This window comes from Chinchilla lanigera, unplaced genomic scaffold (genome assembly GCF_000276665.1).
Source record: "Chinchilla lanigera isolate Chin_1 unplaced genomic scaffold, ChiLan1.0 scaffold00009, whole genome shotgun sequence".
In the NCBI taxonomy this organism is placed as follows: Eukaryota; Metazoa; Chordata; class Mammalia; order Rodentia; family Chinchillidae; genus Chinchilla; species Chinchilla lanigera.
The window spans coordinates 8,509,028-8,524,126 of NW_004955410.1; the positions used below are offsets into that span (position 1 = coordinate 8,509,028).

Genomic DNA, 15,099 nt, shown 5'->3' on the forward strand with positions numbered 1-15,099 from the left:
GGAGGCAGAGCCATCTGAGAAGCTCATGGGTTCCATGCTAAAAACACTCTGGGTGCCTCAAGGAACCTATCGTATCTGCTGAGCTCCGGGAGGCCCCTGAGTTCCAAGGGTTTTCTGTTTGTCTCAGGACCGAGCCATCTGAGACTGAAGGGGGAATGGATGCTTAGCCAGAGTTCAGGGCGAGGAGAGGAGTATAGTAGGATGGTTAAGGCACAAATCCTTGAGTCAAAGTGAGTAGTTTGAATCCTATGTATTTATTAGGCACATGATTGTGGGCAAGTTATGTGATGGCTTGTGCCTCAGTTTCCTCATCTATACAATAGGATTAATAAACAGTACCTATGACAAAGGGATGCCATGGAGATGAAAGTGGAACACTTGGACACAGTGCCTCCCATGTCACAGGTGCTTAGTAGAGTTGACACTTATTTTACTAAGAAAGGGTCCCTCCTACCAAAGGACTGTGGTCCCGCCCACATGCTTGGGAGCAGAAGTAGGATTTGATGTGCATTCAATAGCGCCCTGAAAGTTTTAGCTTCACACAGAATGCCAAAGTCTCTGCTATTGTCATTTTCCTTTTCCTGTAGAAAGTCACAGAGTTCCCTGAAACAAAGCCTTCTTATCCTGCCTACCCAGGGAGGTGGTGGCATTTTTCAGACTTCACAATCTGGGTGAGAAAGGTTAGAGATCTTGGCCTCATGCAACCTCCTTTTCTATATGAAGGATGAGGAAAGAGAAGGACCAATTCAAGGGAAAGGATGAATTTGCAGAACCCAGGTCAGCGTATGGGAGGAAAAAGGACGAATCTGCCAACAGTAACTGCACCTGCTATGGACATAGCTCAGCTTACCTTCATTTCTAGCCCTCGGCTTGATGCAGGTAATACCTGAAGTTCTGCTTCCAATTTGAATATAAAACTGAACGAGCCTGGGAGGGGGGAAAATTTCAGTTTACTTACAGATAAGTGAATCTGGAAGACCTTTAATCCTTTATGTTTTGTAAAATATAGAAACCTCTCCCCCTACAATTCTTTTATTTATTTATTTATTTCCCGTACTGGGGATCAAACACATGACCTTGCGCTTGCCGGGCAGGCGCTGTGCCACTGAGCTAAATCCCCAGCCCCCCATAATTCTTAAGCACTACTTTTAAACTAGACATCATAGGACAGGCAGAAAGTATATAGATTATAGTAAGGTAATGCTGTAACCATTTAGGAAAAGTTAATAATGTCCCTAAATTTTATTCTGTATAATAATATGAAAAAGATAAAACAATTTAATCTCACTTCTGGTGTAATTTAATGGGAAATTTCTTAAATCCAGATAATTCCATCACTGGAAATTCAAGATAAAAAACTCACACTATAAAGTTGACTGCTGTTTGTTTAGAGCCAGATAACCATATGTCTATTTTTGATCTAGACTCTATGTGTCTCTTAGTGTAATGAAATTATGTCTCCATCCATGATAACCATTTGCTTGAAAAATATCTTTGAGAAAATTATGTTAAAGGAAAGGGAAAGAAAAAATATAAAAGGGCAACTTCAGATTTTAGAGAGGATAAGGTGTGCAAATTTCAAACTTTTTTCCATTTCCTTCCTTCCAGTTCTCAAGGAAATTAATTGATAAAAAATAAAGCAGTTTCATTTTAGATGTGCTACTATCTCATTTAACCTTAAAAATCAAACAGTTGCTTATTTTACCAGTAGGTGTCAGTGTAGGTATCTAAAATATTTAACATTTCTTGGTAGTTTTAAATAAGTGACTACAAACTTAGATAAATGAAGATGTATCATTTTTAGACACTGAAGTTAAAGTTGAAAACATCTTTGTTTCATCAGCATACATTAAGAATAATATCAACAAATTTTCAAAATAACAAAGAACTTGAGAAAACCAAGGTAAATGCACAGTAAGCATCCAGGCCTTGGTGATGATTAAACTGATTAATGAATTATGGTTGCCGGGCATGGTGGTGCACGCCTGTAATACCAGCACTCAGGAGGCCGAGACAGGAGGATCTTTGTGAGTTTGAGACCAGCCTGGGCTACAAAATGAGCTCAAGGCCAGCATGAATTGTATAGCGAGACCCTGTCTCAAAAACACCAAAAATAAATAAATAAATAAATGAATTATGGTATGATTTTTGTAGGAACCACATATTTGATTATGGAGCTAACGTTCTGTTTCATTTTCAGGTCAGAACTACATATAGAAGTTTTATTATGTAAACTCTCAGTAACAGAACAGAGTGTTTTAGGTTAGATCACATGGTGTGGTCAATTCTATGCTCAAGGAGAAGTGTGCCAACTATCAGCTCACCTGATATTCCTGGTGTCCAGGGGGACAGTCCTTGCTTCCCTTTTCCCAGGGCCATTGAAGTAGAGAGATCTGCCGTCGTTAAGCGTCCCGCAGCCTGTACCGACCTCGCCGCCGGTGATCTTGTACCACAGCGGGCTGAGCTTCCCCTCAAACCTGTCGAACATCTCATTGTGGTTGGGGGTGTTTGACACACAGGTTCCCTGGGCGGCTTCAGACAAAGGAGAGACGCTGGGTTGGAATCTCTGAACAGTGAAAGGTGTATTCAACACAGGGGCAAAAGAAGAATTTCCACAGGGGTTCTGGGAAGGAGGCCGTGTGGAAATCCGAATCTCACAATTGTCTGTCTGAAGACAGCCGTTATTATTATCACCAAAGATGACACTCAGCCTCTGGAATTTTAATTTTTTTCAGTTAATAAAAAGAGACATTGAGAACAACGCAATTTCCCAGCTCTTGTTGCTCAGAGGGTTTGCGTAAACTGCAAAGTAGATCTTGTCCATAAGACAATGTGCTCATTCGTGGTCCTTCTAGTAGAGCGCCACCAGGGGGAGCCAGTCCTAGATTTTAAAAATGCCCCTCTCAAAGCTACAAGTGGCAGCACTGTCCCCACGGGTGCCATGCACCTGTCTCTGGCTCCGTGCAGATGCAGGGCGGAGCACTGACCGGCCGGGAAGGGGCCTTTGGAAGTTGCCTCCGGGAAAACTTAAAAAAAAAAAATTAAAGCTCATGATATTTTCTCCAATTTTAGCTTTTAATCTCAGCTCCCTTTTGCTTTTTGCTGTAGTAACCTCTAAAGGTGACTGGTCAGAGAATGATTCTCTCATAAAGCTCTCTTTCAGCACTCTTGGGTTTATTATTTTATAACTGCAACGTTTACTTTAAATATATATGATTGTATTCTTTTCTTTTTTTAAAGCTGTGTAAAGAGCTCAGGGAGACCCTGCAGGCAAGTGGTGAAGAGCTTGGGTCTGGGTTTTGGGGAATGACGTTAGGGGTCGAAGTTCAGCTCTAGCAACTCCTTGCCGCGTAACCTGAGTTATTAACCTCTCTGCACCTCACTTACTGCATGTATAAGCAGGGTTTACAGTACCACGGCACAGGATTATCGGAATTAAAAGGTATGAAATAGAAAGCACTTACTATAGTGCCTGGCATGAAGCACGACTTCAAGCAATGTTCGTTCTGATTGCTGTTAATAACACATTATCCCCTGTGGGGAGTGAAATTCATATTATCGTGCTTTCTTCCTGAGACAGCTAGGAACTTGCTTAGTGTCTCCATGTGCCCATATGGCAAATTCCTACAATCTGTAGGCTTGAGAGGAATAAACTCAGAATCTACTTCTCTGAAAGAGCATGAAATACAGCAATGACAGATGAACATGTTATATGCAAGCAGTCAGAACCGTGCCTCCACCTTACCCGTGTACCCCAAGTCACAGAAGCACACGCCCGAGATGCAGTCCCCATGACCGCTGCAGTAGCTAGGACAGGGCTCGGATATGTACACGCCGTCCAAGCCAAAGGGAGGCACGTTCTTCTGGGAGCTGCTCTCCTGGATCCAGCGGAATCGGGTCTTGCTGTTGGGAAACAACACATGCGTCCCTTAAATCACATTTCCCACCGAAACCCTGGTGTACAGAAAGCTTCCAAAGCAGCTCCTGAAATTTAATATTTAACTGGATGTTACTGCCTGCTTGATCACACATTTAACCTTTGTAAGATGTCTGTCAAACCTTGATTTCTTCTTCAATGTAAATGTTTCAATACTAGGAGGATATCAGGTACAGAAGACTTAACTTTTTTTTTAAATAGAAGGTTTTTGATGGCCAGAAGTGTATTATGGGTTTTTACTGCATGTTTTCCTTCTGTTGACAACACTAACCAGGAAGATATTATTTCTTTTACTTAATAGTCCATATTCTCATCTTAATAATTTAATGAATACTAGAAGAGGCCATTAGGGAACTTTTGAAATTATCAGGTAGAATATTCTTTTTTTTTTTTTTTTTTTTTTTTCTCCGGTACCGGGAACCGAACTCACGACCTTGCGTTTGCCAGGCAGGCGCTTTGCCGCTGAGCTAAATCCCCAGCCAGGTAGAACATTCTTTGTTAGGACATATTGCGGCTGTGTCTAATGTCCTTCCCAAAGCCTCATGTAGTCATAGTGGGGCTTTTTTAGAGGGGGCTGGGTCATCAGTATGTGATTGATTCATAGTGCAATGCTAGGACTAAGGGTGGGTGATTACTAAATCAGCCCACTGATTGGTTTGCACCATCCTAATCCCCATAGCCTGGATACAATGTAAGGGACAGAAAGAGGCTTGTCTTATCCCTTGCTTGCTTTGCTACCTTCTGCCTGCCACAAACTGTTTCTCCTCTGCAATGCCCCTCTGCCATGCCACCCTGCCTTGAAGCCAGCCGATTTTGGACTGAAGCTTCTACAAACTGAGCAAAATGATCCTTTCCTCCCTTAACTTTAAGCATTGAGTATTTTGTCTCAGGAACAAGAAAAGCAACTAAGACCGGACATATGGGGGACTCTGGCTAGGCCACTGTCATGAGGAAAGAGTTAAATTTGCAGTGATGACTGTTGACTTCCTCTCCCTCTTTCTTCTCTCCCCTTCATTCCTGTTTCTTTCATTCCTTCCTTCCCTCTTTCCCTTTTTCTTTCCTTCCCTTCTTTTCTTCTTTCCTAGTTTGTTTGTTTCTCTTTCGCCTTTTCTCTCCTTCTTGGCACTTGGGGATCAAACAGAAAATTTGCAAAGAGCTACATACCAGCCATTTATTTATTTATTTAGTGACAAAGCCTCACTAAGTCACCTTTGTTGGGCTCAAACCTGTGATCTTCCTGCCTCTGCCTCCCAGAGTGCTGGGATTACAGGTCTGCACACCCATGATTGGCTTCCTCTCTCATCATTAAATCTCCAAGATGTTCGCTGAATAATCAGGCAGGTTGCCAATCCATTCCAGCAACCAATGAACAGAGGAGAGACCCCGCCCAGGACTTTACCACTCTTGGACACCAGTGTGCTACCCCCCAGAACCACAGTTTTGAGGCCACCGTGCTAATACTTGTCCCACTGCTTGGTGATCTTCTCTATCCTTTCAACACAAGTCTTTTCAAATATATTCAAATATATGGAAATACAGATTCATCCACAGGTTCACAACAGGGAAATACTTTTTCCTTCTGAATTCTACTAAAATCAAAGGAGGAAGATGTATTAGGTATCCAGACTCCAATTTATTTTGCTGCCAATATTTACAGACTTGAGTGATCCCAGCTTCTAGTAAACAAGGGTAAAGAATCTTAAAGATTAAAGATGAACATCACAAATAACTGTAAAGTGGATATGGTGCTGTAATTGCAGCACTCAGGAAGGTTGAGGCAGGAGGGTTTCAAATTTAATCCAGCTGGGGCAATTTAGGAGACTCTGTCTAAAAAATATAAATGAGGGAATGAATAAACAAATGAGTAAGAAATATAAATCAATCAATCAATCAATCAATGAATAGGTGGGATATAGCCGAGCGGTAGAGCATCTCTGGATTCAATCCCCCAGTACTGTGAAAATACAAAAAAAAATAATTATAGACAAACAAGTCTCCTCCTCTCCTGTCATTGTGAAAATACCATGGCAGTATCAGAATGCATTTCTTTTAGCTCTTCAAGTAACTTCAGAAATTTGGAAACATTGAACCATAACTCTGGCTTTATTTCTTCATTCACTGTTGCAAAATTTACAAACTGCAATCAATAATATTATTAGGATTAAAAGTTTTTTAAAAACAGATTCAGCACCTCCTAATGCCAGCTTTAGTTTCAGTGTGTGAAGAGGAAGGTGAACCTACCACAGCATTTCTTTGAGTTTTAATCAAAATGTATTGGTCTTATTTTTAAAGGCAGAAGAGAATTAAATTAAAGGAATTTTTGAAAACATAGCAGAAGGAACATAAATAAACGTAGTTGTCTTCATGGCATGGATTTTGGAGAAATTCCTTCTAGAGGAGGTATTATGTTATTCAGCCTGTGAAGCCACCCCTTACCTCAGAGCAAGTAAATATAATAATTAATGGACATCAGAATTTACCAACACTCACTCCTCCTGGCAAAAGACAGAGCCTGCCTCTGAGAGAGGAGATGCAAGCACACCCATTCCCTGATACATGTCCTTGCGGATTACAAGTCGCACTTGCTGCTTCTTCTCACTAACAGAACCTTGAGCAGGGGGAAACGACTCTCCACCACGCAGAGCAGTAGAAGAGGAAGGGTAACCGCTTCCCCCACTCCGAGCTCCTACTCAGGCAGCACGAGGGCCTGGCTCCATGGAGTGCGCATTCATGGAAGATAGGCTCAGAGCTGGGCCAGAAGCGTTAAGAGGGCCGAAGAGCCCTGCCTTTGGGAAGAATTTTGGTAGAAGTTTTGGTGAATGAAAGACAAGCAAAACCCTCTGACCACTCTTGTCTCCTGCGGTCCTGTAATTTTCTTTTTCTTTTTTTTTTTTCCGGTACCGAGGATTGAACTCATGACCTTGAGCTTGCCAGGCAGGTGCTGTGCCGCTGAGTTAAATCCCCAGTCCCTCTAATTTTCATTATAATAAGAAAGGTGTGAGCTTGCGCTCTGCACTGAGCAAGCTGGCACCTCTGTTTTCAGATCCTAAGGCTCCTCTAGACCCAAAAAGCAGAGCGCCCTTACGTGTTCTGTGAACCTAAAAGACCTCCGGCAGCTCAGTATTAAGAAATCCATATTTGGGCTGGGGATATAGCTCAGTGGCATAAACGCCTGCCTAGCAAGCACAAAGTCCTGAGTTTGATTCCCAGTACCAAAATTTAAAAAAAAAAAAAAAATCCACATTTAAGTAAAGAAGAAAAAGCCTAAATAGTGTTTGGTTAAAAATGTTGGTTAATTGGGTGAGTCCAGGACATAGTGAGTCATAGATGGGAATTCTAGGGGGAGGATGGGAACTCAGAGTGAAAGTGCAAGAGACGGTTTCTGTTCCCCTCCTTTTAATCTTTGCTAATTGATTATTAGCTGGAAGGAAGATGGAAAGCAAATCAACCAAGGTTTCACAGGTCACTGTGTACGGGTGTTTTGCTTTCTTTCCATTTCTTCAAGACGAGCCCGGTTTCTGATGCCGGCTGCTACTCTGTTCTCTTCTCAGGGACAACCTTGGGATTGAACACAAGTGATTTACCAACCTCAAGGTTGCTAGCATGGGAAGAATTGGTAAAGAATTCATTTTAAAAATAAGTCAGAGAGAGACATCCATAGGAAGGAAGAAATAAATAGGCCACACTTAAGCTAGTAAGAATGCCTAGATTCTGTTTTCAAAGTCTAGGAGATACAGCCTTGCCACCATTGATATTATTAACGTGCTAGTCTTGCTTTTTCAAGGCAGCACAGCAGAACACAGAGCAATTATTTCTGGCTGAACAGCCTTATATTTATTTCGGAAGACATATTTTAAAAAGGGAGGTGTGTTCATTGTAGTCAATCACCTATCTCTGGTTATTATTGCTGGTTTAACATCCCCATGTTCAGAGGACATGTAGCTAGCACCTGAGACATGCCAGACACAGTGCTAGGGCTGGGGTTAGTGTAAGCAGACCCAGACCCAGCGCCCATGAGCGAGTGAGAAGACACTTATCAAGCACCTCCACAAACAAAGGTACACATGCAACCCTGAAGACCACCATTCAGAAGGACACAGAATCAGGAGAGTACATAACGGAGGTCTTTGACTTGACAGGAAGTGACGCAGAGGAAGTGATGATGTAGGAGAAAAATGGAGTTTAATCTTAAATAACTTTATTTGAGACATGCCATGGTGTGGCTTGACTATTGAAATCATGGATCAAAACTTCCCTTTTGTTTTGCACACCGCAGACAGGCAAGAAGAACTAAACACTGTATTTCTTTGTCCCCTTCCCCAATTCCCATCTTACTGGGAAGGGGCTGCATGAATGAGGGAACCACCCTCCTACCCACACGGTGCTGCGATGTCGCACCAGCTTGTCCTGTGCAGGTGTGCACGGTGACAGCTGGTGGTGGAGGCGTTTAGCAGAATACTAAACAACTGTGTTCTGTCCCTGCCCAGAGATACCGCCCTGTGCATTCTGCACTGGGAACCTCGAGCAGGCTGTGCTGCCTCCCATCTGGATGGGGATGCCCCCGAGAGTCAGGAGAGACGTACCAACATGTATTTACCACGGCTCATGGCTCTCCTCTGTAAGCAAGAACTATGTAGATTAATATGAGTCTAAACAGCTCCTTTGAGAAAACCAGCTCAGAATTATTTCCGAAAGAGCAGTGTTCTAGTAACTATTGTAAGCATATTGCCTTATAGCAAAATAGCTCCAAGTTTTAACAATTTTAACACTTGGAGTTCTCAGCTTTGGAACACTGCGTTTGGAGATAGCTGAGCCCAACATATTGCAAAAGGAACAACAACAGCTCATTTACTTGTGATAAAGTAGAAACATTTACTGTTCTTTAGCAGAGGGCTTTTCATTACACAGGCCATCAATTAGCAAGCTGGTTGGTATCCAAATTAAGCAGGAAGCTGGGTTGCAATGGAGAGGATTTCTGCTTCCAAAAGCTGAAGTCTCAGAAAATACTGACACATTTGGAGTCTCAAAATATTGGCTCGCTTTTTGATGCTAAAGACAACCTTTTCTTATTTCTCATATGTGGCTTTACCAATTGGATTATTCCATCCAACACCAAACAAACTGGAGTGGCAGATTCAGTTATATATTACTGAGTTTTCGAAAAATACAACTAGATTTCTGGTCCTTGGCTCCGGGCTGTATTGTCTGCTTTTACTGTGATGTGTTTGAGCCCCCTGACATTCTAGTCTCTGCAGAAAGACCATCTTCTTGATGTGCCTCACGAACACCTATCTGGAAGGGCTGTGGTGGGGCCGTGGTGTCAGGGCAGTGTGTGTGGGGAGGAAGGGTACAGGCTGCACTGTTACAGAATGTTCCAGATGGGCAGGATGCTAATGAGGTCGCTGGCTGGCTGCAGACACAGATGCATTCTTAAGGAAAAGGAAAGATGTCTCAGAGGGAGAAGCCTAGAAGGTAGAAACAAGAGTTGAGAAGAACAGTGGGTCACAGATGCACTGCTGGGGAGAACTGCCTTCCTCAAGGAAGCTTCATTGTACTGTATGTTGCTCAAGGCGGAGGGAGACCAAGTAACCAGCGTCTGGGTGGCTTTCAGAATCCTTACGGGCTGGTGGCTGCTGTGTGCTTCCCCTTCATCCCTTCCTGGCTTCCTCCCTTTCTACTTTCCTGCCTTCCTCCCTTTCTTTGTGGTTGGCGTTTATTGTCTGTGTGAGTGACCATTCTGTCACTGTCTCACCGTGTTATGTTGGATCGGTAGGGTAGATAACTCGTCTTCACAGGTACAAGTAATAAGATTGGGATGAATAACTAAAGCTGTTGGTCTAAGACTTTAGAGAGTCCAGAGGAGAGCAATGCCTTTTGCAGAGGAGAGACATGAGTCACTGCAGCCAGGAGAGATGACACTACATTGCTACAATCACCCCCTCCCAGTACCACATATGCCTCTCTGGAGTATGACTTTTACGCACTTCCTGTCAAAACAAGAGTCTACATCGCCACTTTCTGAATATTGACTACTTTTGTGACTTGCTTTGACCAGTAAGATGTGGCACACTAGATAAAGCCTCCAGAGACCTTGGTTCTTTTGGAATTCTGGAGCCACTCAACTGTAAAAAATACTGGGAGGAAGCCCACACTGAGAAGATGCAGCTGAGCCCCGAAGCCAGCTCGCCAACTGAACACAGCTGCCAGATGCAGGCTAGGAGAGAGAGCAGAACTACCCAGGGAGCTCCAGGCCTCCTGCGAGATAATGCACCATTGTTTTAAGCCATTAAGCTTTGGAGAGGTGTGCTGCACGGCAGGAGATAACTATGCAAGTATTATCATAGGCTCTGCTAAGGAATGTAAACCAAGAGTCAGGTTGACTTTTTAAAAAAGAAATGCATCTCTGCATCCTTGATTTCCTTTTTCTCACTGGTTAAGAGATAAAAGTCCTGGCTCCAAAGATGGAAGTCATGTGCTCAGAATGGCAGAGCTAAGCTGTCAACTCTGCATGGCCCATCTTTGGACCACTGTATAAGAAGGCATGAACTACCTTATTTAAACCTTGTTAAGCATCTGTGTTTGTGCATTTCTCTGATACAGTAGTGGATCTTTATTCTAACTAAAGAAAACTGTAAGTGAAATTCTTAAGTTTCATTAAAAGTGATAGACTCATTAACTCTACCACCTACACATCAAATATCTAAAGCATTTGAGTCTCTCTTTGATAAACTACAAAGAACACTGACATATGAAGACAAAGGAATTGACTTGAACCTATTCACTGAAGTAGTTTAATAGCGATTTCTTGAAATAGCTGGTATTTCAAAATTACACTTCAAGTTTATCAGACCAGAACAGAAATTTTTACACCTTTGACCAAAGAAGTACCTTTTCTACCCTGGAAATTTATCTATCAACCGTTGTTGCAAAATTTTTTGAAGGAATGAATGCCTAAGTAATGATAGAGATAGACAACATAACCAGTTTACCTAGCTTGATGGTGTATAGTAAATTTGGTGATCAATTATGTGAAAGATGTCACAGACAGAATGGTCTCTTAAAACTTTATAGATAAAGTGGCTTGCTAAGCTTTTACCATTATACCGTCAGGATGAAATAGAGTATGATGTGTTAACAAACAACTTCAATCTTGTAGTTCAACACAACAAGGGAGTCTGCTTACCATAGATACTCAGAGGCCAGGCTGATAGAGGATTCACTGCAATCATACTTCCATGAAGCAGGGAACGTGGCAAGGTGCACACGGGATCTTAACGTCATGTGTTTCATGTCTATTCGCATTACATTATGCCATGCCAAACTTTAAAGGGTGCGGGGAAATGTAATCCTTCCTTGTTCCAGGAAGGAGGGAAGGTGGAAGTACGGCTGATTGACACGAATGAATATCCCAGCCATGATTACATCACCAGGGAGCAGTGCAAATAGACTTACATCATCTAGCTCTGAACCCAAGTGGCTTAACTGAGTCACAATTAATGTTGTGTTCCAGGGTTCAATTAAAAAGTGTCTACTTGAAGAATTTAGAAAAATTTTGAAGCATGTTTTTTATCTTTTGTAAAATGACAGAAGTTAAAAATATTGATCTTTGTGTTACCTACTTCATCTAATCCAAAGATGCTACACATGTATTCTAGAATATTAAGCCTGGGAAAAAGTGTATCTCACCAGAATGTGTTTGCTTGCTTTCTTTTTACTCAACAATGTGAACTAAATTATCCCATATTTTTCCCTCTTGTTGTAGCTGCCAGGAAGGTAAGAGTTAAATTTATTGCTCTATTAATACAACTGGTTCACTTCAAATTCTTGGTCCTTTCATTTCATCCCTCCATTGATTCATTTTTAATCTTTTTCCCTACTGTCTTATTGTTTTAATAGTCATTTAAAGGGGTCATGTATATTGATTAAAAGCCTATATACAGTGAAAATCTATATATAGTGAAAATCTATATATAGAGATTAAAAATCTATATATAGTGAAAAGTACATATAATAATGCTTTACAATTCTCCTAGCCTTTAATATTTTTAGCTTACTGCTGTATACTTAGATCTCATAACACTCCTGGACACAGCAAGTACTCAGTAAATGTTTTTTAATGAATTAATGAGGGAATAAGTAAATGTGTCTTACAAGTATAAGCATCTTTCTCTCTCTCTCTCTCTCTCTCTCTCTCTCTCTCTCTCTGCCTGTCTCTGTCCCCCCCTATTTTGGAAATTTTTTCCTAGCAGGATTTTCCTCAAGAATCATAATTTTGATAAGGAGCAGTGAGACTACATAAATATTTTTAGGTTACTGAGATACTTGAAATAAAGATATCGAGGTAAGTAAATATTCCCAAGAAATGGCAGCTGTAGCACAGAACAAAAGATTACCTTACCTGGATGCAAGAGACCTTGGAATAACAATAGTGATTCTTGTCCATTCTTCAAAGTCCCCGGTGTGATACACTGTGGGCTCGCTCAGTTCTCTGGCGTTCCCTTCGCAGCCTTTGCCTGCAGAAGCTGGGAAACAGCCTTCCTTCACCAGAAACCAGGACATCCCAGCATCGTGGGAGTACTGGAGGAGGACTGGGGCTGTACTGCTGAACTGGCTGGCACACCCTACATTTAGCTGTTAAAAGGGAGAAAAGAATTACGCAGGGAGTTGATTCCAAGACATCCTGTAGGAAATTAAGTGTCTCTTGCTCTCTGGATAGATTATATAACTGCTTCTTGTTCACTGCCACTTTAGCAGCCTGTAGGAACCCTAATTCCTCAAGAGCAAGCCAGTTTCCATTATCCACTTCCATGAAACAAATCATTCTCTTCCTGTATTTGTGAGTAGACCTAGAAATATGAGAGCATCCTAGAGTCCATTCTATCACACAGTAGATCACCAATACCTGCTGATTGTTCCCTTCAACATTTCTCAGACTGACTACTTATCTTTCTAACCCACACCGTGCCTTTCCCTGGATACTTTTCGCTTTTATTACAGTTCTACATCCTTGATCTCCTCACTTCCTGTTTCCTCCACCATCACACACTCCTGTCATGTCTTACTTGGGTCATGGCAGTGGCTGGTGTCTGTTGCAGCCCTAGCGCATTATTCCCAGAATAGTCACCAGAGTGATTCTTTAAGAGCTGAGTCGGAGCATGTCATCTGTTAGCGATTTTGAATAAAACAGAAGTCAAAGTCTGTCCCTTACTTCTGTTTTTTACATGTCCTACTGACTTCCTTTCTCTGCTGTGATCACAATGGCATCCTTGTGGCTTCTAGAACAATTTCAGGAACATTCCCACCTTAAAGCCCTGGTACTTCTTGTTCCCTGCACCTGGAGTTACCTTTCCTAGGAAGCTGAAAGACTTCCTCCTTCACTTTCTATTAGTTGTAGCTTAAATAACATTTTACCAGTGAGGTTAAGCTGACAACACTTTATAAAATGATAATCACCCTCCACCTTCTGTTCCATATTTATATATTTTTTCATAGCCTATAATAGTGCCTGGAGCACACAGACTTTATAAATATTTTCTGAGTGAATGTGCTTGGTGACAACACTTGCCCTTCCTGTTAGGTAAACACCCATATTGCTGTCAGAATGATCCTTCTAAAATACAAGTCTGATTCTGGCATTCAGTGGATTAAAAATCTTTCATAACTCATCACTCTTAGGGTAGTGTCCAAGTGACTCAGTATAAAATACAATGCAAATCAAAATCAGCTTTACAGCTCTTCTGGGCTGATCACCTCCCCTACTCCTCAGAGTCTGCAAATTTCTCAACCTCATTTTCATTTTCATGTATTTGGATGCTTTGTTACTTCTGTCTGGAATTCCTTCCCTTGCATTCTTCCTTCAGCTAGTTAAAACTTCAGAAGCTTTTAATTTCAATCCATCCATCCATCCATCCATCCATCCATCCATCCATCCATCTATCCATCCACCCATTCATCCATTCACCCATGTATCTATCCATCCATCCATCCGTCTATCCATTCATCCATCCATCTGCTGACAAATGTGTTTTGAGTACCTGCCTCATGTTGGGTACTATGTAGGGCACTACCATAGCATCCAGAGCCCCCTTCGACTACAGCATCCTGTGACTGCGCTGTGACTATTTGCTTTTTGCTCATCTCTAGCTTCTGAGCATCTTGAGGATGAGGGCCCTCTTTTCTCTTTCTACATCCCTAGAACTTAGTGTTTCCCACATGGTGGATAGTTACACATATGCACCAGTACTGGGCATTTTTGTACAAATGACACCAATAGTTCTCATATACAGATTTCAAATATACATTATTTATCAATTCCTGAATAATCCATACATTATATCTATTATTAACTAATAACTAAAAATCAGTAGCTTTCTGCTTATAGTACAAAAACTGAGATTTTTTCCAAGCACTATGCATACTTTTCCTTTAAGTACTTGTGTAAAACAACTTCTTAGATTTTTTAAGCTTCTGCATATCATCTTGTAGAATTTAATACCTATATTACCATGATTTCATGACTAACTGAATTGAAAAAGTGTCAGATGAGAAACAGCATAGTATTCTGGAAATGTATTGGCTATTGATTTTTTTTGTTACCAAAAAATAAATTTTTATTACACTTTGGCGTCAAAACCCAAACAAGGGTAACATTTTACTAATCATATTATTTATGACTAACTTCCTTGTTTACAGACCTGTGGAAATTATATTTGAAGAGCTTCCTATAAACATCTGATCTCTTTAATAATTCCATTTGTAAATTATTTAGCATCTGCATCCTGCCGTTATATGAGGACCATGTAGTTGTGCTAGCTCATTAAAACTGCATTACTTTCGACCCCAGAATTCACCAATGGGATTTTATTATAAACACAATAAAATTTTGATTAGGGTTCTGAGACAAGAGCTTGTCAAAATAAATACTTGCTATGTATGTTGATATCACAGTGCTGAAAGACAATGAGCTATTAGAACAATGTTAAATGAAGTAAAAATATACTGAGTTAAAGAGAACTGTTTGAAAATCTTATAGTAAAAATATAAAATAATTCATGAGTCCAAAACTACTAGTAAGCTGAAAAAAAGAATGTATATAGCACCATTCAGAAGCACAGAATTCAATAAACCACAATCAGATAACAGTCCTTGAACTCAATTTTATT

General features: G+C 41.1%; 1 protein-coding gene across 2 annotated transcripts in view; it reads right to left on the reverse strand.

The window, feature by feature from the left end:
• Reln (reelin) overlaps positions 1-15,099 on the reverse strand; it is a 439,528-nt gene that overhangs the window by 84,589 nt on the left and 339,840 nt on the right. For both annotated transcript variants that reach the window (XM_005377236.2, XM_005377235.2), the window contains exons 28-31: positions 12,336-12,568; positions 3,746-3,903; positions 2,325-2,532; positions 851-927 (exon numbers count right to left, since the gene is read on the reverse strand). In XM_005377236.2, coding sequence (XP_005377293.1) covers positions 851-927; positions 2,325-2,532; positions 3,746-3,903; positions 12,336-12,568 — 676 coding nt within the window. The remainder of the gene's footprint in view (positions 1-850; positions 928-2,324; positions 2,533-3,745; positions 3,904-12,335; positions 12,569-15,099) is intronic.